General features: G+C 51.1%; 1 protein-coding gene across 8 annotated transcripts in view; it reads left to right on the top strand.

Annotated features, from left to right (window-relative positions):
* Window positions 1–24,597, top strand: part of LOC102446721 (SRSF protein kinase 3-like) — an 85,900-nt gene that overhangs the window by 44,285 nt on the left and 17,018 nt on the right. For all 8 annotated transcript variants that reach the window (XM_089781356.1, XM_075916681.2, XM_075916677.2 and 5 more), the window contains 4 exons: window positions 8,090–8,172; window positions 13,222–13,329; window positions 13,829–13,898; window positions 15,458–15,550. In XM_089781356.1, the coding sequence (XP_089637482.1) occupies window positions 8,090–8,172; window positions 13,222–13,329; window positions 13,829–13,898; window positions 15,458–15,550 (354 nt within the window). The remainder of the gene's footprint in view (window positions 1–8,089; window positions 8,173–13,221; window positions 13,330–13,828; window positions 13,899–15,457; window positions 15,551–24,597) is intronic.

Raw genomic sequence — 24,597 nt, forward strand, 5'->3', positions numbered from 1 at the left:
AGCCAGAGCTTCAGAGTCTCAATGAATGGATGAGACGATGGTGTAGGGAAGAAGGGGTGTAGATTTATTAGGAACTGGGGAAACTTTTGGGATACGGGAGCCTATACAGGAAGGATTGGCTCCTTCTAAACCAAAATGGAACCAGATTGTTGGCACTTAACATTGAAAAGGTCGTAGAACAGTTTTTAAACTAAGGACTGGGGGAAAGCTGACAGATGTGGAGAAGCCCGTGGATCAGACAGAGACATCTATTAGGGGAGGTTCTATTAATAGAGATGCTCTATGTTCTAGTCAGGAGGAGAGGATGGAAGTATGAGTCAGATCAAATGAGACACAATCAAATGAAAAAGAGTTTAACATCAGGAAATGGCAGACCAATAAATAGTGACAAATTATTAAAGTGCTTATATGCAAATGCTAGAAGTCTAAATAGTAAAATGGATGAACTAGAGTACCTAGTTTTAAAGGAGGATATTGATATAACAGGCATCATGGAAACTTGGTGGAATGAGGACAATCAATGGGACACAGTTATACCAGGGTATGAAATATATCGGAAGGACAGAGCAGGTCGTACTGGTGGGGGAGTGGCACTATACGTGAAAGAAAATGCAGCATCAAATAAAGTAAAAATCTTAAATGAGCCAAAATGTTCCATAGACTCTCTGGCTGTCTATAGACTGGCAAGTTTTTCTGCAAAAGCAATTGCTTTTTCAGAAAAACTTGCCAGCTGTCGACACTGGCCACTTGAATTTCCGCAAGAACACTGCCGATCTCATGTAAGAAATCAGTGTTTCTTGCGGAAATACTGTGCTGCTCCCATTCGGGCAAAAGTCCTTTTGTGCAAAAGGGCCAGTGTAGATAGCTCAGATTTGTTTTGCGCAAAAGCGCATCTAGATTGGCACGGATGCTTTTCTGCAAAAAGTGCTTTTGTGGAGAAGCGTCCGTGCCAATCTAGATGCTCTTTTCCGCAAATGCTTTTAACTGAAAACTTTTCCATTAAAAGCATTTGCGGAAAATCATGCCATAGATGTAGCCTCTATGGATAGTAATTCCATCCTCCAGTAATAAGAGTATAGTACTAGACATATATTATCGACCACCTGATCTGGACAGTGATAGTAACTATGAAATGGGAAGGGAGATTAGAGAGGCTATCAAATTAAAAAACTCAATAATAGTGGGGGATTTCAGCTATCCCCATATTGACTGGGTACATGTCACCTCAGGACACGATGCAGACATAAAATTTCTTGATAGGTTAAATGACTGCTTCTCGGAGCAGCTGGTGTTCTGGAACCCACAAGGGAAGAGGCTATTCTTGATTTAGTCCTAAGTGGAGTGCAGGATCTGGTCCAAGAGGTAAATATAACTGGATCGCTTGGAAATAGTGACCATAATGTCATAGGCTGTGTCTACACTGGCATCCCTTCCGGAAAAGGGATGCTAATGTAGCACATCGCAATTGCAAATTCCGCAGGGGATTTGCATTTACATGGCTGCCGCTTTTTTCCGGCTTGGAGAAAAGCCGGAGAAAAGCGCCAGTCTAGATGTTATTCTCCGGAAAATAAAGCCTTTTCTGGAGGATTTCTTATTCCTACTTTCTCCCTGTTTCTTGCAGGCAGCCCAGCAGACAGGAGGAGGTTGGCGGGAAACCTAATCCCATTCACTTTCTCCAGGTTCTAGCCAACAGCCCAATGGGGGTGGGGGGAATAGACCTGAGTGGGTTGCGCGGCTTGGCTCTTGCCCCACGGAACAGCGGCCCCTCCCTGGGCCACTTCCCCAACCTCTCCTGAGTACCTCCTCCCAATGCCTTGGGTCAGGCTTTGTTGCAGGCTACCTAAGGTCAGTCTCGTGTGCTAGGCTGCTCTGTTCTTCACTTCTCCTCTAGTCTGTCCCACCACTCCTTCCCCCTGCCTTGCCTGAGGTAGGATTAGTTGTGGTGCACTTGTCAGTCTTAACTGGCCTCAGGTGTTCTGATTAACCTTCCCTTCAGGCTGATGACATAGGGGCTTCAGGTGTTGAACTGCTGAGCAGCAGTCTCTGGCAGCCTATACTGGGAACATAAAACTGCAAACCCAACGCCCTGCGTATCTGCCTAGCATGAGGCCTCAGTAGCTCCCTGCTTTTGGGGTGCTGCATTTTCTCCTGCATTCCTCCTCTCCTTTGTGGAGGCTGTTGTGGTGGGCAGGAAGGAAGGCAGGCCTCCGCTACACTTGTTATTTTGGGCCAAGCTTCTCATTTTTCCACCTGCCTTTCTTGCAAGTGGCGTCATCTCCCCCCCATTACCTCAGCTTGCTGTTGAGTGTGCAGGGGTGGGTGGGGCTCTGGGTAGGGGAGGAGGAAAGATCCCACTTACTCCTTTCGGTGGGTGTCTGTGACCCTTTCTTTGTTGCTGTGGCGTCAACTCCACCAGTCCTCCTGCCGTTGCTCTCCCTGAAGTGAAGAAGGCCTGAACTCCACCATTCCTGCTGCTGCTTTCCCTGAGGCAGAGGCGGTAAGGGGGCTGCTTTAGGGCAGCCCCTGGGGTTCTCTCTCCCCACAGCCTGCCCTGTGTTGGGGGGGGAATTAAGGGGCCTTTCCATCAAGACCCCTGGGTGGGGGCTAGTGCGGGTCTTGTGGGGTGCTGGGGGTGGTTCCCCTCCCCCTGATTCTCCTGCCCCTGCTTGCTGCTGCTGCTCCCTCCCCAAGCCCAGTTGCTGCAGGGGCCTTGCTCCATTCTTGGCCCCACTGCTCGCCACCCCGCCCCTCCTCTGCTCTGCTGGGCCCTGCAGCAGGTGCTGTGGGCCTGCTGCTCAGGCACCTGTGGGCACATGGGTTCCCTTTCCCCAGCTGTGTCTAATGCTGGTGCCCTAAGCACGTGCTTAGTCTGCCTATTGGGTAATCCAGTCCTGCCCCTGTCATTACAGTGGAGATGGTAGACGCGGAAGGGGACCCTGGGGCCTCGACCGCTCCTGCTGCAGCGCCTCCAGTCACCATTAAGAAGGCCCCCCTGAAGGGCCAGGGGACCAAAAAGGGCAAGAGCCCTGCCCAGAAGGCAAAACCTCCTGTGGCGAGGGCTCACTCCCCGGCTGCGGCCCCTCCTTTCTGCTCCCCTGTTCCTTCCACCAGCTCTGGGGTGATGGTGTCCTAGCCCCCAGGTCATACGCCCAGGTAGCCACCACCCTCCCACCCCCCGCCTGCCTCCTCCCAAGCTGCCTCCCGGAATTCCATCTCCGGCAGCTGCAGCCACTTTCCCACCCTGACCAGGAGGCACGGGGTGCGTTGTCTCCATGTGTCGGCCTTGCCCCAAATGGAGACCTATGTGCAGGCCTTGGCACACGTGGTGGCAGCCTCTAGGATGTTTGGGAAGGTGGTATTCTTTCTGGCGTCCGAGGCTGCCACCCAGAAAGTGGTGGAGAGGGGTTTGGTAGTGGGGGAAGTCCACGTTCCCCTCAAGCCTTTGGAGGACCTGGGCGTATAGGTGGTTTTTCCCTCCTTTCCTCCCCAATGCCACCCTACTGCCTTTCCTCTCCACCCTGGGGAGGCCTTTGTTAGTCCTAAGTCCCTTCCTTTGGGCTGCAAGGACCCTACCCTCCTCCACGTCCTTTCCTTTAGCCGGCAGGTATAAATCCAACTACTGCCAGCAGGATGTGGTGGAGAAGCCCTAGAAGGGTCATTTCTGGTGCCCCATCAAGGGGCCCTGTACCGGGTGTACTACACCATGGGGGAGGCCCGGTGTTTTCTCTGTCGAGCGATGGTCACGTCCAAAGGGACTGCCCCCTGGCCCGGCTCAGAGAGGAGCCCGGGAGTGCACCGGCCCCACCATTGCCAGTGGACCTGATGGTCTGGACTCTGGGGTTGCTCCTCCTCCAACCATGACCGTTGTCAGTCCCGCTCAGGCTCTGCAGGGCCCAGACGAGCGCATGGGTGCTGCTGCCACCACCAAAAGCGGCAAGGCCGAGCCCGCGGAGGAGAGGGCAGCGGAGTCAGCGACGGGACTCGGAAGGGGCCTACCTCAGGGGGAGGTCTCCCTTGCACCTATTGTCTGGCCCCCATCTTCCCTCGCCCTCCCACCGCTACCCTTATCCCCTGGCTCTTCCCCCATTCGGGCCCAGCACTCTTCCTCCAAGAGCTAGGAGCTTGTCACGGGGAGTCACTGCAAACGTGCCCAGCATTCCACCCTGCCCACTGAGTGGGAGGACAACCTCCCTGCACCTATGAGGGTGGATGCTGGAGCCATCCCTCCCTCTGAGCCCCTGGATGCTTCACAGCGCCATGGGGCAGTTGAGGTGACCGCAGCTGTTGTGGGAGGGGTAACCACCTCCCTCCCGGGATCTGTGAATGGGGTAGTTTCTGTGGAAAATGCTCCGTCCATCCCCACCTCCGCTGAGGAGGCAGCCGCTGACCCTGCTGCTCAGGGCCACCACCTGGCAACAGGCTCACCTTCCTCTCTCTGGAGGTGGAGGCTTTGGGGTTGACCCCGGCTGCCTCAAAGGGGGAATCACCATGTTCTGGAAGGACAATAACTGTCCTCTCCTTCTGACCGACTGATTTCCCTTCTCCCTGCCTCTGAGTTGCTCCAGGGTGTGACCGTCTGCCCGGCCATTGGCAGCTCTTAACGGGCGGGAGCTTCCGTTACTTCCCATCACCCCCGGCGCTGGGGTCTCTGGTGCTGCACTGTCTGTGGTGCTGGAGCCCAGCACTGGGGAGACATCAACTACCTCTACCGCTGTTACAACTTAGTTGAAACTATAATAAAGGATAAAATTGTCAGACACATGGATGAATATAATTTGTTGGGGGGAAGTCAACATAGTTTCTGTAAAGGGAAATCATGCTTTACTAATCTGTGAGAGTTCTTTGAGGGGGTCAAAGATATGTGGACAAGGGGGGTCCCGTGGATGTAGTATACTCTAGATTTCCAGAAAGCTTTTGACAAGGTCCCTCACCAAAGGCTCTTAAGTAAAGTAAGTTGTCATGGGATAAGAGGGAAGATCCTTTCATGGACTGATAACTGGTTAAAAGACAGGAAACAAAGGGTAGGAATAAATGGTAAGTTTTCCACGTGGAGAGCGGTAACTAGTTAGTGGGGTCCCCCAAGGGTCTGTCCTGAGACCCATCCTATTCAACTTATTTATAAATGACCTAGCAAAAGGAGTAAACAGTGAGGTGGCAAAATTTGCAGATGATACCAAACTGCTCAAGATAGTTAAGACCAAAGCAGACTGTGAAGAGCTTCAAAAAGATCTCACCAAGCTAAGTGATTGGGCAAGAAACTGGCAAATGAAATTTAATGTTGATAAATGTAAAGTAATGCACTTTGGAAAACATAATCCCAACTATATGTACCATATGATTGGGACTCATTTGACTATAGCTACTCAAGAGAGAGATCTTGGAGTCATTGTGGACAGTTCTCTGAAAACATCCATTCTGTGTGCAGCAGTAGTGAAAAAAGCAAACAGAATGTTAGGAGCCATTAAAAAAGGGGATAGAGAATAAAACAGAAAATATCTTACTGCCTCTATATAAAACCATGATACACCTACATCTTGAATACTACATATAGATGTGGTCACCTCATCTAAAAAAATAAATATTGGCATTGGAAAAGGTTCAGAAAAGGGCAACTTAAATGATTAGGGGTTTGGAATGGGTCCTATCTGAAGAGAGATTAAAAAAAGTGGACTTTTCAGCTTAGAAAAGGGGAGACTGAGGGGCATATGATAGATGTCTGTAAAATCATGAGTGGTGTGGAGAAAGTGAATAAGAAAAAGTTATTTACTTATTCTCACAATAAAAGAACTTGGGGTCACCAAGCAAAATTAACAGGCAGCAGGTTTAAAGCAAACAAAAGGAAGTTTTTCTTCACTCAGTGCAGAGTCAACCTGTGGAACTCTTTGCCAGAGGATGCGGTGAAGGCTAGAACTTTAACAGGGTTCAAAAAAGAGAGAAATTGATTAATGGAGGTTAGGTCCATCAATGGCTATTAGCCAGTATGGGTAGAAATGGTGTTCCTAGCGTCTGTTTCTCTGGAAGTGGGTGCCTGGGGAGGAATCACGTGAGGATTACCTGTTGTGATTCCTCCCTTTGGGGTATCTGGCATTGGCCACTGTTGGAAGACAGGACACTGGGCTAGATGGACCTTTGGTCTGACTCAGCATGTCCATTCTTATGTTCTTAAGACTGACAGGGGGACGTGATGGGCTTAAATTGCAGCAAGGAAGGTTTAGGTTGGGCCATCAGGAAAAACTTCCTGTCAGAGTGGTTAAAAACTGGAATAAATTACCTGGGAGATTGTAGAATCTCCATCACTGGAGATACTTAAGAGCAGGTTAGATCGATGTCTATCAGGGATGATCTAGATGGTGCTTGGTCCTGCCATGAGGGCAGGGGACTGGACTTGATGCTCTCTCGATTTCCAATCCATTTCTAGAATTCTGGGTTTCTAGGATTCTGTGAGAAGGTGGGCACTGATTCCTGAACCGAGGCTTGTTACACTATTTTCACCATAATAACCCAGATTTTTTTTTGTAATAAACAAATTATAAAGACTAATGTAGCAACATCAGTGTGTGTATTTGGCAAAGTGTATGCAAGTAAACATATAAATCACACATGCTTTGACTTTACAGAACTTTTTGAAGGGCTCTTGGCAGGGGGCTCCTCTAAAGTCTCGGCTACAGGTTTCTCTGCAGTCTTAAAAGAAAGTGTCCAAGGAAGTTTCAACAGATGTTCTACTTTTCTCCTTGTAAATTTCTTTGGAGCAGCGGTACTGGGGATGCTCCTATTCACAGATGCATGATGTTCAGTTTTGGTGTCATGTTCCTCAAAGAAAGATATGGCAACTTACAAATATTGAAATGCCTCAGCAACTCTTTGTCAAGGCTTCACGAGCAGAAGTCTCAGTAGTGGGCACATCGTCTTCTTCCTCTGTCACCTGCTTTTTCCAATTCATTGAGATCCTCATTAGTTAATTCCTCACAATGGGATGCCAGCAACTCCTCATCAGCCTCTGATGCAACATCTAAGTTAAGTTTGTTACCTGTCTCTGCAAGTGCTTGGGTCACCTCTGTAGCAGTGTCTGAATCCTTGGAAATCAGACACAAAGTCAGGACAGAATTTTTTTCAAAAACCGTTCACCTCATTCTGTGCCTCACCAATGGTGTTAATTGCATAATAAGTGTTCCAGAATTCCCTTCAAAGTTGTCCACCTGCTTCTCAGTTGCCTTGAGGGCGTGAGCAAATGCACCCCTGAGATAGGAGACCTTGTAGGATGCAATTTCCCCCTGGTGCATGGGTTGCAGCAATGGGGTGGTGTTGGGGGGCGGGGACAGAAGCACCACTGTGATGCCAGGGTGCATGTGGTGAAGGATAATTGGATGGCTGGGGTTTTGTCGAGGATTAACAGGGCTTTCAGTGCAGATTGTTGCAGCTGCAATAGCTCCTGATGATGAAGCCAACCCCCAGCCCTTAGAGCTGTGCAGAGCAGCGCTCTAGTGCTCCATCAGTAATTCAAAGGGAGCCAGGGCTCTGGCCCAAGCTGCTGCTAAATTGTCCCAAAAGTCATGGTGCCCTATGCAGTCATGTGTTGCGTATGGGCTCCGGCAGCCCCCATCCCCTGGTTGTCACCCCACCCACCCAAGGGCTCAGTGCTGTGCCAGCTCTGGCAGCCCCTAGCAACCACCATCTAGCACCATAAGGTGCACTCAGTCCCGCTCACCACTGCCATCGGAGAGAAACGAGTTTCCCCTTCAATGTGCCGTTTGTCTCCTGCCAGCTGTGCAGCTGCTCACGGGTCCTTTGAGTTCCCTAGCCTGTGATTGCACCACTTGCTGCCCCTGCGCCTCCCACCTGATGCCCTGAGGCTGCCCATGAGCCTCCCTTCCTGCCTGACTCCAGGGCTGCCAATTCTCCTGGACCTCTGCAGCCTCCCCCCGTGGCCCATGGAATAGCTGCTGTGCCATGGGGGGGACCAGTGCTGGGCTGCATAGGGCACCAGCCTGGTTGCAATAAGCCATAAATCCAGGGTCTGTCTGAATACTGTGATTTTTAGTGTCTAGTGAAGTTGTGAATTCAAGTTGATTTCTCTGGGTTTTTCATGCAGGAATTCTTGCCAGTCAGTCAGCTCGTTGCAGTATAATGAAAATGGGAGTGAAAATTGCTGACCTGGGCAGTGCTTGCTGGACTGTGAGTCAGGTCCACCTCTCACCCCATGATGCAGGAGCCTGTCCCCTCTTTTCCGACTCTTTTAGCGTTTGCCCATCTCCTGAGAAGTTGCATTGCACTAGGGACTGTGAAAGGGGCTTTGCTTTCTACTTGCAATGTGTGTGGCCTTCTGCCCTCCTAGCTCCAGGCTGAACTCTGGACTCTGAGCCATGTTGCATGCTTTGCACAAGAGTGTGTGTGCACACAATTAGTGTCTGCAGCTCAAAATGCCAGACACGGTCAGTCTGGCAGGAGTGTCTGAGCATGAAGAGACTGTTGGTGGGGCTCAGTGTGTTGACCTGTGTGCCTTGCATAAGATTGGGTATGTGCATTCAGCGTGCACCAGCCACGGCAGAGGTGGGCAGCCCAGGCTAGCGAAGGGGCTGCATGGGCAGCCTCCTTCATCCCACTGGGCTGCAGGATGGTCAGAACCAAGACGTTCTTCTTCGAGTAATTGCTCAAGTGCATGCGAATAAGGTGTGTGTGTGTGTGTGTGTGTGTGTGCGTGCGCGCGCCGCATGCACGGTTTCCAGAGTGTTTTTCCCCCAGTGGTACCTATCGGGCTGGCAGGTTGCCCCACCCCCCGGAGTGGTGCCACTATAGCGGAGCATAAGTACCCCTGCCGGCACTCCCCCTCCTCAGTTCCTTCTTACCGCCCATGACAGTTGTTGGAGCTTCTTTGTTCTCGTAACAGAGCCCAGCGAGAGTTAGTTGTACACTCATTGGCAGTTTTCTTGGTGTTCCAGTCATAGTTTCAAGTTGTTAGCTAGTTTTCAGTTTACCTCTCCCCTCCGGGGGAGGGGGATGCCAGGCCCGCACGGCTTTAAACCCTGTGCGTCCTGCACTAAGCTAATGCCAAGAGGAGACCCTCATGACTCTTGTCTAAAGTGTCTGGGAGAGTCTCATCTCACTGACTCCTGTAAGATCTGCAGGAGTTTTAAGCCTTGCACTAAGCGAGAGAGATATTCTCGTTTAAAACTATTGCTTATGGAGTCGGCTCTCCAACCGGCGCCATCCCTCAAGGTTGCAGTGCACTGGCGTCGGTGTGGGTCACTGAGCCGGGACTTGCCCATACTGCGGCACCGAGGACCTCAGTACTGAGGCACCGGTCTCAGTCCCCGGCACCACAGAGGAGGAAGGAGGCTGGGGGCAGAGCGCCTGGCCGCAAGACCCATGGCAGTCACCGCCCTCAATCTCCGTGCCCAGACTCCCCTAGGCTACATCTAGGCTGCATCCCTCTGTCGGCAGAGGGATGCAAATCAAGAATGTTGAAATTGCTAATGAAGCAGGGATTTAAATATCCTGTGATTCATTAGCATAAACATGGCCACCACTTTTTGGCAAAATGGAGCTTTTTCGAAAAAACCCAGCAGTCTAGACACAGTTCTGTCAAAAATAAACCCTTTTGCGACAGATCCTGTATTCCTCCAAAAATGAGGTTTAAATGGCTAAACAGCCATTTTGAAGGAGCACCCAAGGACCCTTTACCAGCCTCCATTATCACCCCTTCCTCTGGGGACAAGCTGTCCCATTTTTCCCGAACTTGGGCCCGCATCGCTTCCAACAAGTGGGTGCTAGGCCTGGTAAGGATGGGTTACTCCATCCCTTTTCTGGATCTGCTCCCTTCCCTCCTTCCCTCCCTCCCAGTCCCTCTTCAGGGACCCATCTCACAAGGTCCTTCTCCAGCAGGAGGTCCTCTCACTCTCGCCTATTTTCATGTGGCCATATGGCCAGGTCACCAAAGGTTCCTCCGGTTTGTGGTGGCTCAGAACCACTTCCAGTTCACGGTGCTTCCCTTCGGTCTCTCCACTGTCCCAGAGTGTTTACAAAATGTATGGCGGTGGTGGCAGTATTCCTCAGAAGGCATGGAGTCCAAGTTTTTCCATACCTGGACAACTGGCTCATCCAGGGCCGCTCCGAGGATCGGGTGCTAGCCCACATAACATTTACAAGATCCCTCTTCGGGGAGCTCGGGCCACTGATAAACGAGGAGAAATCTCTGTTGACTCTTTCTCAGGACATAGAATTTGTGGGAGCTTACATGGATGTCAGAAGGGGAAGGGCCTACCTCCCCATGGCCAGATTCCAAACTATGGCGACCATGGTGCATGAGCTTACGCTGTCTCCACTTACAGTGGTTCGGACCTGCGTGAAGCTTCTCAGACATATGGAGGCCTGCACACATGTCGTTCACCATGCCAGGTTGAAGCTTAGACCCCTACAAGCCTGGCTGGTGAGGTCTTTCAACTAGGCCAGAGCTCACTGGGACTCCATCCTGTTGTTGCCACAGGAGGTGGCAGACTCCTTGCAGTGGTGGTCTTGAGAGGAGGAAGTGTGCAAAGGGATTCCCTTCCTGGCCAAGGTCCCCTCGGTCAGACTGATAACCGATGCCTCAGACGAGGGGTGGGGCGTGCATTAGGTGCACCTCAGGACACGGGGCTTGTGGGCCCCTCGCGAGAGGGACTTGCATATCAACGTCAGGGAATTGAGGGCTGTCAGGAGGGTGTGCAAGGTCTTCCTAGCTCCTCTCTCAGGGAAATCAGTGTCGGTGCTGCTGGACAACACGGCAGCCATGTTCTATATAAACAGACAGGGGGGTTCGCTCCTCTCCTTTGTCAGGAAGCTATTCTCCTTTGGGAGTTCTGCATAGCCCACTACATTCACCTCCAGGCGGCGTATCTGCCAGGCCACAAGAATACGCTGGCGGACACGCTGAGCCTATCCTTCAGAGCCCACGAATGGCGCCTGAAGGATACTGTCCTTTTACATCTCTTCTGGAGGTGGAGTCATCCCCAGGTGGACCTGTTCACTACGGAAGTGAACAGAAGTGCCCCCATTATTTCTCGTTCCTGGGCCTAAGGACAGGGTCCAGAGGGGATGCCCTGGTCATTGATTGGCCTTGGGGCCTGCTGTACACATTCCCCCCATTTCCCACTGTTCCCAGGGTCCTAGCCAAGACCAAGCAGTTCAGGACCCAGGTCATCCTGATTGCCCCGGACTGGCCCAGGCAGTTTTGGTATCCTATGATGCTGCAGATGGTGCGGGACCAGCCGCAGCCTCTCCCACCCAGTCAGGACCTGGTCATTCAAGCCTGGGACGGAGGTCTCCTGTACCACCCAAATGTCAGGTCCCTCCACCTCATAGCCTGGCTTATCCATGGTTGACAGAGCCAGAGCTTGCTTGTTTGGAGGGCGTGTAGGTGGTTCTGCTGGGGAGCAGAAAGCCGGCTACCAGGTAATCGTACACAGCCAAATGGAAGAGGTTTTCCTTATGGGCAGGGAGCTAGACCCTTGTTCGGCCCCGGTACCGGTTACCCTTGATTACCTCTTTGAGCTGCATCAAGCAGGCCTAGCTACCTTTTCAGTCAGGGTCAATTTGGCAGCCATGTCGGCCTTCCACCTTGGGGTTGGTGGCAGATCCCTTTTTACCAACCATCTCATTAAGAGGTTACTCAAGGGTTTGTTTCCACATGTGAGGGCACCTGTGCCTCAGTGGGATCTTAATCTGGTGCTTACTGTGCTTATGTCTCCCCCGTTTGAGCCCTTGGCCATGAGCTCGCTTAAGTACCTATTGCTTAAGGTGGCCTTCAGAATAACTGTAACCTCGGCGCAGCGCTTTGACGGTCAATCTCCCGTATTTGGTGTTCTCCGCGGATAGGGTCAGGCTGTGTCCACACCCAGCCTTCCTCCCTAAGGTAGTCTCCTCGTTCCACATTTACCTGTTTTCTTTCCAAAGCCCCACCTCTCCCCTAAGGAGCAGGCTTTCCATTCATTGGATGCAAAAAGGGTGTTCGCCTTTTACACAGACAGAATGAGGCACTTCTGCAAATCATCTCAGTTGTTTATTTCTTTTGCAGAAAGAATGAAGGGCTTGCCAGTATCGGCCCAAAGGCTGTCCTCTTGGAGTTCTTCGTGTATACGGGAGGGTTCTAGTCTGGTGCACAGGGAGCCACCCCATGTTAAGGCACACTCCACTAGAGCAGCCTCTGTGGCACAGGGCCCAATAGTTGAAATCTGTAGAGCAGCCACGTGGTCCTCTGTTGGTACGTTTACGGCGCACTATGCGATTACCCAGCAGGCCAGGAGTGATGCTACTTTGGGCTCCGCAGTTCTCAGTTCAGTTCTGTAAACCTTAAGAAAAGAAAAAGAGAGTGAATATATTTTGAAATGACACATACCTCAGATGAGTTACTTTGTTGTGTTAAATAACAGGTATGATTGGTTTGGTTACAACCATTGAGTTGTGTTGCTTAGGAGTGTATCTCCGCCCCCGCCCCTGTAAGGTTTCAGCTTGGGAGTCACCTCATTCGAATGCACATGAGCAATCACTCAAAGAAGAAGAAAAGGTTACTTACCTGTAACTCTTGCTCTTCAAGATGTGTTGCTCATGTCCATTTGATTCCCCCCCACCTCCCCTTCGTCGGAGTCTCCGGCAAGAAGGAACTAAGGAGGGGGAGCACCTGCCGGCCTGATGGGTACCGCTGGGGAAAAGCGCTCCGGAACCCATGCACGCAGCGCACGCACACCTCATTCGAATGGACTTGAGTAACGCATCTCAAAGAACAACAGTTACAGGGAAGTAACCATCTTGTCTCCTGGGCTAGTTTTGTTGACTCTGCTTGTGCACCTAAAATTTGCAGGCTGTGCCGATTGAACTGCAGCAGTGCTGTGATTGGCTGTAGAGGGAGCGCATGGCTCTGTTATGTGCAATGAGCAGCACCTCACTTCACATGCCGTGGCTTTATATGTGTGTCACTTGACTAATAGTGGTAGGAAAAAAACCGACATGGCCAGAAACCAGCAGAATCTGGCGATTGTAGCCAGACAGGCGACCGTCGGCTGACAGCGATCCTGCGCTCGGGCAACAGCAAACAAAATGTCTCGTGGGCCACACCTAGAACCGCAGTGAGACACGAGTTGCACCCTCCCGATCCCTGGTGTCTCAGCCCCATGTGTCCTGGACTTAGCTGTGATTTTCTTTGCTTTTAATCAATTGCGAACCACTCACACCAGTCTGTCCTTTCTGTTTCAGTACAAGCCACTGGCCAAGGAGATCCAGACTCAGCCCTACCGAGCCCTGGAGGTGCTTCTTGGGTTAGAGTACAGCACTCCAGCAGATGTCTGGAGCACGGCCTGCCTGGTAGGGATGCTCAGCCCAGGGGATACTGGTGACGTCAGTGACTGTAGCTGGGAACATGAATGGCACATCAGGAGCCCTGTATGAATGGCTGTTTCTCTTGCTGCACTTGGGAATAAGACAGGTCTTGTCTGAGGAAGGCATGTTTAAAAAATAAGCCCTCTGCACATAACCAACTTCAGTCTAAAGTTGTACTGCAGATAAACTCCTCTTAATTATCTTGTTGATTACAAGGCAATTAGTACTCTACACATGGAACCTAACATATGTCACACTGAGCCAGAGATGCACAGAGTTTTACCCAGCCAAAGGGGAAAGTGATCTTGGTGGTGGCACAGCTGGGAATGCAGGTGTCTCCAGCTGTTTCCTTACCTGTGTCATGGAGTGTTGGCAAAATGAAAAATGGTGGTCTGGCTGTGGGAGGGGAGGGAGAGGTGAAGCATGAATCTCTTTACTGTCTGACTGTGGCATTGAGTGGATTAACAGGCTATTGCATTTCCAGGCATTTGAAATGGTGACTGGTGAGTGCCTTTTTGAGCCCCGGGCTGGGAAATATTTCTCCAGAGACGATGGTAAGATTCTATCATCTTCAGTGACTTCATTGATGAAAAGATCATCTCTATATATTTAAAAACATGTTCCTGTGGAATGGCAGAGTGATGTCAGCAAGTCACTTTGTGTCTCACGGGAAAAGGTTTTGTCCTCCTGCTCCTCCGCCCTCAGTTGTGCGTCTTCCCCTTCCCTCCTCCCCAGCAGCTGGGGTGGTGGGAAGGGGAGAGACTGGAGAAACCAGTGGACCCTCCCCCCTGTCCAGGATTAGCAGTGTCGGGCCAGTCGGCCTCGGCAGTGCCAAGGAGAAGCACTCCTTCAGCAAGTGGCTGATCTGGGGCCAGGCAGATCCGGATCGGCCCACTTGCCCAGTTACTTCATGATCCAGGTGCTCAAGCCCCTCTCCAACCTGTCGCACTACAGTGCCAAGCCCGAGGCAACATAGGACCCGCCGCCCCCTGCTTGCCCTGCCAAAGGCAGCCCACGGCCACTGCAGAGCCCTGAGCCAGAGTCACCACCTGAGGCGGTGGAATCAGAGCAGGAGCCAGTGACTGGGCTCATCCTGCTGCAGAGGGAGCAGGGAAGGGAGAAAGGCCCAAGCTTTTCTGTGTGGGGAAGATGCCCTCTCTCCTCCCCCATGTGGTTGGAGCACTACACTGGCTTCCTGCTGCTGGTTTGGGGGGAGGCAGGAGGGAGAGAGAGCCCTGAACCTCCCCACGCTCTCCCTCCCAGGTTGGGGGAACAGCAGCATGCGGGCACACAATCTGGAGCCTTTCTCTGTGCTCCCATTGGCCAGAATTCGGCTAATGGAAGCAGCGGAAGGCCGAGCCAGGTGCTGACATGGGGCTGAAGACCAGTAAGTGCCCTCCACCCTCTCTCCCAACCCCCTCACTCACCTCCCCACCGAGACCCCAACCCTCCAGTTCACTCCTGCCCCCTTCTTCCTAGCCAGAAACACCCTATCCCTGCCCTGCTCCTGCCCCACACCCCTGGCCCCCTCACTGCTCTGCTGAGACCCCACATTCCCTGCCCCCTCACTCACCCACTCACCTCCCTGCTGAGACCCTGCCCCCCAGACCACTCCTGCCCATAGCCTGCTCCTCTTCCCCTCCCCCCCAGCCTTCTCCTGCTCCTCTCCCTGCCTTGCCAGACACCCTGCCCCCAGCCTGCTCCTACACCCTACCTCCCACCCAGAGCTCACACCGTCACCTCCTGCACCCCTCCATCCCTATCCCTCTCACTGGTAGCCTTGTCCCAGAAGAGTTAATTTGGCCTGAGGCCTTGAACCTCAGTCCTTCCCCCTATTTTGGGGCTGAAGCACCAGGGGAGTGAGGTGATTCACTTGGAAGCCACATCAGTGAGGGTTGGGTTTTGGAAGGGCTTCCTTTTTCTTCTCTCTTGTGTGGTCCCTCTGATTTTTCTGTGAGTAGCAGCCCCCTTCCTGTTGTGGCATGGGTAGGAGGAGAGGCCACGATCTAGCTGTGTCAGACAAAGCATAGCAAGCAGGGAGTGCAGCTCCCTAGTAAAATCTAAATAACCCGTTTCTCTTTTTTCCCCATCTTCCATCCCCCATTCCCCTCAGATCATGTTGCTCGTATCATTGAGCTCCTGGGAAGAATCCCTCCTGAAATTGCTTTCTCCTGGAAACAGAAATCAAAGTTCTTCAGCAGTCAAGGTAAAAAGAGGAGCTGCCACTTGGGGAATTATCCAGAAAGGTGCAGATCTCTGACCCACCCCTAAATCACTTGCTCTTTGAAAAACAAACCAAAAGCTAGTTAAGCAAAGCTCTCTGTAAGCAGGGAATAATAATAGAGAGGTAGCCCTGTTAGTCTTTTCCTGCTAAAACAAAAGGAAAAACTATGTAGCTCTTTAAAGACTAACAAGATGGTTTAATAGGTGATGAGCTTTCATGGGCCAGACCCACTTCCTCAGATCATATTCTGAAAGAGAACTGGCATGACCATATATACCAAAGGAATACAATGAAAAAAAGTGAACACATTATTAAACTGACAAATCAGATTTAGAACAGATGGTGGAGCTAGGGAGAGGGTGGGAGGGAATAGCTGTGTATAAGTCAATGAGTGGCTAACAGGGGTGATAAGTGGGAAAGCTGTCTTTGTAATGTGTAAGGTAATTAGCATCTTTCTAAGGCCCTTTTGTAAAGTGTCAAATTTAAGCATGAATGAAAGTTCTGAAGTTTCTCTCTGTAATCTGGTGTTAAAGTCTCGTTGAAATAAGATGCATGTTGTAAGGTCGTTAAGACTATGTCCAGGTAGGTTGAAATGGAAACTGACAGGTTTTTCCTTGTGAAGATGTCTGATGTCTGATTTGTGGGCATGTATTCTTTGGCGAAGTGTCTGAGAAGTCTGTCAAATATACGTAGCAGAAGGACACTATTGGCACATGATGGCATAATTATATTTTTGGACGAACAGGAATATGTGTCCTTGATCGTATAATTGACATGGTTAGTGATGGTATCACCAGAGTAAATATGTGGACAAATTTGTTGTCGGGGACGCTATTCCAGACGGCCTTGGCTCGTTGTCTGACCACAAAGAGACAGGCAACACCAGCAAGATCCAATCACAAGCTCTTTATTAAAGAGTGCACACAACAATAGAGAGCGGCCCATCTCCAAAGAGAACCAGCCCCAATTCCAATAACAGGTAGGCTTATAAAGACAGTTCCGTCGCGACTATTCACCCAAGCAACCCACCCCCCTTTTTTTAGTTAGAAAGTTCTAGTATTGATGCATATCTGGCCAATCGTACATTGTGGTCTTAAGCAATTCATAATGCGTTAGCAACTTTCTTATCAATCACAGAAGACAAGTACCAGGCAACAAGGAGACAGGGAGTTAAGAACAAACAGAGGCAGAAACAGGGAGTTAAGATCAGCGAGGGAGAACAGAAATAGGGAGTTGGTTTATCAGTTCTCAAAACAAGCTGTTCCACTCACAGCAGGTACAAGAATGCAATTTTTCACTTATCGTACCTTTGCAACCTAAGCAAGTATGTAAGGTGCGCCTTCGCTTGAACCATGTCTCCAGTTCTGCTCAGGGACTACCCAGAAACCTTTGTTAGCTTCTTTTTGGTCTGCCTTAGCACTAGGCCCTATTTCCTAGGGCCCCAACAGTGGCAACGGGGTTTGTTGCAAGGGAAAGTTCCAGGGTTGGTATTAATGTAGCATGTCTTGTGGTTGTTGGTAGAGCTGAAGACTCCTTGAAGTCCTGGAGGACATTGTTATGCACCTGAGTGACTTGAATTACTCAGGAGATGAGTGCCAGCACAAAATTCTAAAGCTGATGAAGTTTCTGATACCAGGAAGGACTAACAAATATGGCAAGAGGACCTAGCGAGAGAGTAGAAACATGGGGTGAAAATAACTAAATGAGTCAAGTTGGAAGAAACCTAAAATTTCCCAGTCCCTTCCCAGCTCCACCCTCTTTGCCCCAGCCAGGTCTATGTCAAATGTCCAACTACTCTGTCTGAAGCTCTTGCTGCCGCTCCCTTGGCTCATCATGTTGGAACATTTTGTCCTTAACTCCAAGACTCTACCTAACACCATCCCCCCCCACACCCCCAGGCTCTGACTTGTCCCCTTCTCAACTCAGCCAGTGAAACAACCTCAAAGGACCTGTCACTCATTTTTCTCCCGTTACCATTTTTCAGTGTCCTGCCATGCTCCCATGCCTGGGGGAATCTCTGATTTTTCTGAGTGCTTGTTGGTGTGCGTTCCACATTAGGGTTGTACGTGTGCTCATCACATGCACCAGGGCTCCTGGGGCAGGTAGGGGATCAGGAATGGGGGACTCAAACTCACAGTAGAGCCCTGTGTGGATACAAAATTTTTATCTGCATCTGTATTCACAAAAATGAGCAGTGGATCCCCACAGACAAAGCAGAAATCCACAGATTTGTGGGGCTGTACTTAGCAGTACCCATAAGCAGGGCAGATCGCCCGAACCCAGCTCTTCCGGTATGTAATCTACTCACCACGGGCGAGTAGATTACATAGATTGTCGAGCCCTGCCCATAAGGGAGAGCTCCTGGTGTCCCTGGAGTGGTGCCTTCATGTGCAGTATAAGTGGTGCCACACATGCACCTCTCCCCACTCAATTCCTTCTAGCCACCAGTGATGGTGCTGGAACCTTCTGCAGAATAGTGCAAGCTTGTTTGCATAGTTCAGCTGAACGGCCCATTTATTCCTCTGTTTTGCTTCCTGCAAATAGTTCTAGCTAGTAGTTCCCTTTGTAATTATGCTGGCTTAAAAGAAGCATCTGGGATCTTTTTCAGAGGGATAAAGCAACACGCCACATTTATTGAACATACATAGATCAATCAATATTTATCATATGCATAGAATACATTACACTCATGCACTCTCTCTCTCTCCCCGTCTTCTTGTTACCAAAAGTTGCTCCCCCTAACTGCACTGTCCAGATGAGTTAGATGGGCGAGGGGTGGAGCCGGGCTTCTGCCGATCCGGATCGATGCTCCCATTTTGACAAGATGAAAACCTGGAGTCCCTCTGCAAGATGCCTCCTACTTATCCCTCCCCTGCAGCCAATTAGTCATCAACTAGCCTTTCTTAATGCTGCTTCAAAGAGAGTTCTTCCAAGGGCAGGCACTTGCTGCTTGGCTCCCAAGGCCTCTGTATGTCCAGTCCTCTTAATGAGCTCACTTCACAGGTATTGTCTTGGGTCTGGCTCCCAGACCTTCTCCACCCTTGCAACTGCTGCTGGAGGTGCTCCCCTTTCATTCTCCATTCACACCTCATTCATTTCAACAGGATCATCAAGGAAAGGGGAGCCCTCAAAAGACATTCTTTCTTACAAGATCTATATATATAAAAAGGAAAGTTTCTCTTAATACAAGGTTATAGGAGAAATGTTACAGAGATTCTATAAGAACACTTAACAGAGATCTCTCTTAATACAAAGTTATATGGGAGTGATTTACAGGGATTTATCCACAGTTAGTTAGTCCTTGGTCCCAGATGGGACTTTTTGCCCTGAGTTGGGACATGCCGTGATCTCCTGGATTTAAACCCTGTGACCACTGCAAGTGTCCTGTGCCTATCAGCAACACTCAGAGCAGCTGCTTGGTGCCTGGAGGAAGACATGTCAGTAAGAGGTGTCATATCTGCAAATTGTTCAAGCCCAGAACTAACGGGGAATGAAGTGTCTGTCTCCAGACTATCCTGATAGTCAACGCTGGCCCCAGCACCCGAGAACTGTTCCTGTGTGGTGCTTAGCGCCATGGCATTGGTGCCAAGTATCCCTTGACACCCTTATCCAGCCAGCATTGGTCCCTCACATCGGCCCCATTTCAGAAGGCTGAAAGACCCGTGAGAGGCGGCTCTCACCTTCCGTAATTTGAAACAAAAGACAGGACTGTGTAGCACTTCAAAGACTAACGAGATGGTTTATTAGGTGATGAGCTTTCATGGGCCAGACCCACTTCCTCAGATCAAATAGTGGAAGAAAATAGTTACAACCAATATACCAAAGGATACAATTAAAAAAAGAACACATATGAAAAGGACAAATCACATTTCAGAACAGGAGGGGGATGCGGGGGAGGGGGGAAGGAAGGTAAATGTCTGTGAGTTAATGATATTAGAGGTGGGGTTTGATTTGTCCAAAATGTGATTTGTCCTTTTCATATGTGTTCATTTTTTTTAATTGTATCCTTTGGTATATATGGTCGTGACTATTTTCTTCCACTATTTGATCTGAGGAAGTGGGTCTGGCCCACGAAAGCTCATCACCTAATAAACAATCTTGTTAGTCTTTAAAGTGCTACATAGCCCTGTTTTTTCTTCCATAAGCAGAGGAGAAGAGAGCCATGACCCTCGTTGGGTAACTCGTCTCCTCTGTCAATGTCCTGGCCACTGACGTGGGCCGGGTGGTCTAGCACAGCCCCATCCAGGCCTACAACACTGGACAGCGGTGAGGGCTGTGGCCATGCTGAGGCGCTGTCTATACTGGAGCCTGGCAAGCCACGCAGGATACCTTGGTCAAACTGATGCCGCCCACCCTGGCTATAGTACAGGAAACCAGCTTTGGGACCTATGCTGAGGTCGCTGTCCCTTGGGCCTGTTCCCAGTCCAGGGGAGCATCCCGCCACCACTCGTCTCTGTGGCACTGACACTCATTGGACACCAGGAAACAGGTCCATAAGAGCCTGCAGCAATCCCCAGACCTGGGTTCCTGCCAATGCGGGCCACACCATGCATTGCCAGTGCAGTGCCGTAGACCTGTGGGGCACACGCTTACCAGCAAGGACTGTGGTACCAACCCTTCCTTCTGCTCCAGCTGCTGCACTAGCTGCAAAGTTATTCCAGGGACCAAGACCATCACCCCAGTCCCTGTGGCTGTCAGTCCCCGAGGCAGTCCTCTTGTATGGGGCGATCGTCGGACTTCAGAGGTACTCCAGTCCCCAGTCCTGGTGTAGATCACAGCACCATCATATAGCTGGGGGCGTAGATTGCAAGGTCTCCATCATTGACTCATCTCTCAGCTACAGTCACCGTCCACCCGTGCTAGAGGCTCTGCCTAATCCAGCATGTCATTACAAGGCAAAGTGATCAACACCATTTGGTGTGGAGTCGCTGCCCAATGGGCTTTTGGGACCCAGAAGTAGCCTGGAACCCACTCTGTCAGGTTCAGAGTGGGAACCACTGCCACTGGTGCAGGGCCTGGCATATGCGGCCTGGTACCCTGGCTGCTGTGGGGTTTGTCACAGCCACCCCAGCCCACCTGGTCAGTTATGGGGATGTAAGAGGGGCCATCAGCACCAGCATTATGGCCCCCTCAGCAGGGGAAACCCCAGAGCAGACTATGCCATGGGCATAGTATAGCAGGAGCTATGGAGCTGCCCCTGGTACTGATATTGTCCTCTTCATCCCCGGACAAGGCATATTAGCCACACACACCCCAGCGCCATCAGAGGGTGCAAAGCCCATCAGAATACAAGAACGGCCATACTGGGTCAGACCAAACGTGCATCTAGCCCAGTGTCCTGTCTGCCGACAGTGGCCAATACCAGGTGCCCCAGAGGGAGGGATCACAACAGGTAATCCTCATGTGATCCCTCCCCCGTCACCTACCTCCGGAGAAACAGAAGCCAGGGACACCATTCCTACCCATCCTGGCTAATAGCCATTGATGGACCTAACCTACATGAATCTATCTAGCTCTTTTTTGAACCCTATTAAAGTTCTAGCCTTCACCACATCCTCTGGCAAGGAGTTCCATAGGTTGACTGTGCGCTGAATGAAGAAAAACTTCCTTTTGTGAGTGTTAAACCTGCTGCCTGTTAATTTCATTTGGTGACCCCTAGTTCTTTTATTGTGGGAACAAGTAAATAACTTTTCCTTATTCACTTTTTCCCTCCCCAGTCATGATCAGGAAGTACTGCAGCAGGTAGCAGTGAATCTGAGTTCCAGGCAGAGGAGTTGGAGGTGCTGCTGACATTCGTGTCCAAGTCCTCTGCTCTTGCACCCATGAGGGCAGCATGAGGGGGCTCTGAGGAGCCCATAGCCTTGTGGCTGACACCCTCCTATTTGGTGCCTATCTCTGAGAGGGCCGAGCAGAAGTACTTTGTCCCTGCCACGCCTACCCTCCTCCTAATGCCCTGCTTGCTGAAGCAGTCAGACAGAAGAAGAGGCAGACGCAACCTGGAGTGATGCCCACAACTAGTCTCCAAATGTCTGGACTTATTCAGGCAGAAGTTTTATTAGTCGACCAGTTTACAGCTCAGGCTGACAAGCCATCCACATGGCCGGTGTGACTCCACTATGTGGAAAATGATAGCCAAGTTCCAGGCATGCTCCCAGACTCCTTTAAAAGGAGTCCTGGGGTGTTCTGGATCGGGGCAGTGCTGCGGCGAAGGCCCTCCTGACAGCTTCGGAGGCGGCCTACTCAGTGGCCTGGACAATGGCCTTTGCCATCTTGATGCAGGGAGTGTCCTGGCTGCTCCTCTCCAGCCTCAGCAGTCGATGCAGAACCCACCCCCACTTCAATGGGCAAGTGCTGTTTGTAGAGTAAATGGACAGTGAGCTGCATGGCCTGAAAGATTCCCGTAGAACCCGCGAGACCCTAGAGCTCTATGTCCCTGCACCTCTCTGCAAGGTTCAAACCTTCACAACCGCCTGGTCAAGGGAGCCAGTCACTGCAAGAGCTGCCTTCTGAAAAGGCCAGGAGCCTCGAGAGGTGTCCGCGCCACCCTCCCCACTCTTCTGCGTACTTGGGCTTGACGTGCAGTGTGCACAGAGTCAAGTGCCCATTTGGAGGGTACTCCTGAGGACAGCCAATCGAACTGTTCCCAGGATCCAGTTTTCTCCAATCACCTTTTCCATTTCCTCCCAGCCTGGACCCACATTATCTTGGACAAGTGGGTCCTCCAGAGGGTAAAGTGAATTTCACCCTTGCAATTCCTCTCCCGCCCCCATCTTTCCTGTTCCTCTTCAGGGACCGATGCACCTTGTGGGACACATGGCCACGCACATGTACGTGGTGCACCTTGCCAGACTTTGCAAGCCACCCCCCCAACAGTGGTTTAAATCTGTCTACTCCCAGTGCAAGGACAGTCGTCACCATCTCCCCACAGTGGGGGACCAGGAGCGAGAAGGTCCTACAGGAGATCTCATTCAACAGTCCTCTCTCCATCAAGCTGGTACTGGCCACGTCGGATTTAGGGTGCGAGACTCACATCGGTAGCCTCCAGACCAGGGTTGGGCAAGATCTCTCTTGTGGGCCAGATTCAGACCGCAGAGCCACCGGATCCGGCTTGTGGACCCCCTCCTGGCACGCAGCAGCTGCTCTTTTAAACATAGGGCTGCTCCATGTGACTCTACTCCAGAGGGAGGGGGAGGCTTCCAACAGCCAGCCAATAATAATTGAGATTGGCCTGGGGGTTGGGGGGGCTGTGCAAGCCTCTCCCCTCCCAGAGCTGAGAGCCATGTGGAGGGAGCAGGCTGCATTTGCAATGCTCTGGATCTGCAGCAGGCAGGGAGCCTGGCCTGCCTTGGGGGTGCTGAGGCTGGAAGATGCAGAGCCTGCCTTTGGCACCCCTGCCTCCTATTCCAAGTCATCTTCCAAGCCCTCTGCAACCCGCTTCCCCAGGTCACAACTCCCTCCCAGACTCTGTGGCCCCTCCTACATCCCTCCCCCAGGCTAGAATTCTTTCCTGCACCCCCATCTCCTGACCCAGGTCACAAATCTCTGCTTCACCCAAACTCCCTCTGAGACCTCACACTGTCTCTTGCACCCCAGTCCCTGACCCCGTGCACCCTTCTGCACCCAACCTCCATCGTAGACCCCCACCCTCTCTACAGAAAAGTGCAGCCCTTGACCACTTTCCAAAATCTTGGAGAGGTCCTCCCCACTAAAAATTATTGTCCACCCCTGCTCCAGACCCAGAGTATGTGGACTCGTTGCACATAAACATTAAAGAGCGCTGGGCTCTCGAGCTGGCCTGCGCCATGCTCCTGCCTCACCTGTCCAGCAACATAGTGGAAGTCCTCATAGACAACATGGCTTTGATGTTCTACATTGACAGGCAGGGAGGAGATACCTTGTCAGCTCTATGACAGGAGGCTCTGCAGCTCTGGGACTTCTGCATCATCCACAAGATCAGTCTGAAGGCCTGTCTCCTTCACAGAGTCTGGAATGCCATAGCAGAGCAGCTTAGCAGAGACTTGTATTCTCACTGTGAGTGGTCGCTCCATCTAGACATGGCCCAGGAAATCATCTGAAGGTGGGGGGTTTCCCCAGGTTGACCTGTTTGCCACCAGACAGAATAGAAAGGGCCACCAGTTCTGCTCCCGGCAATGGCTCTCTGTATACCTTCCTCCTGATGTGGTCCCAGGATGTCCTGTACATGTTCCCATCCATCCCTCTCATCACCTGGACCCTGGTGAAAATCAAAACGGACAAGTCTGAGTTATCACTCCCTTGGTTGCTTCCCAGGTGCCTGGACCTGCTCTCCCAGGACAATGGGGCTACATCTACACTATGGTTTTTGCCGGAAGAGGCAATGCAAATGAAGTGCAGATTAGCATTTTCTCATGCTTCATTTGCATAATCTCTTGTGATCCATTTTTGCGCAAAAATAAGCAATGTGGACGTTTCCTTTTTGCACAAAAAGGGGGTTTTGTGCAAGATCCTTATATCTCCTTTTTTGAGGCATAAGGATCTTGAGCAAAAGGGGGTTTTTGCGCAAAAAGGAAACATCCACACTGCTTGTTTTTGCGCAATAACGGAGCGGAAGAGATTATTCAAATGAACCGCGAGAAAATGCTAATCCGCTCTTCATTTACATTGCCTCTTCTGGCAAAAGCCCTAGTGCAGACGTAGCCCGGCTGTGTCCTCTGCATCCCAGTTTTGCATCCCTGCACCTCTCAGCATGGGTGCTCCATGGCTGCCCTGGGAGGAGCATACCTGTTCGGAGGTGGTCTTAGCAGGTCCCCTTGGGGAGCTAGAAATCATCCATAAGGTCGAATTACCTGGCCAAGTGGGCAAGGTTCTTCCATTGGGCATTGGAGCGTGTCACCTCTCCATCATACTCGCTTATGTAAGATGTTCTGCACCTCCAGGATCAAGGTCTTGTGCATTCCTCCATCACGTGCATCCTCACTGCCATCTCTACTTTCCATGAGCTGGTGCAGGGGCAGATGGTGTTGTCCCATGATCTCCGTGCCCAGTTCCTG

Source organism: Pelodiscus sinensis, chromosome 11, assembly GCF_052426305.1.
Source record: "Pelodiscus sinensis isolate ZL-2025 chromosome 11, ASM5242630v1, whole genome shotgun sequence".
NCBI lineage: Eukaryota > Metazoa > Chordata > Testudines > Trionychidae > Pelodiscus > Pelodiscus sinensis.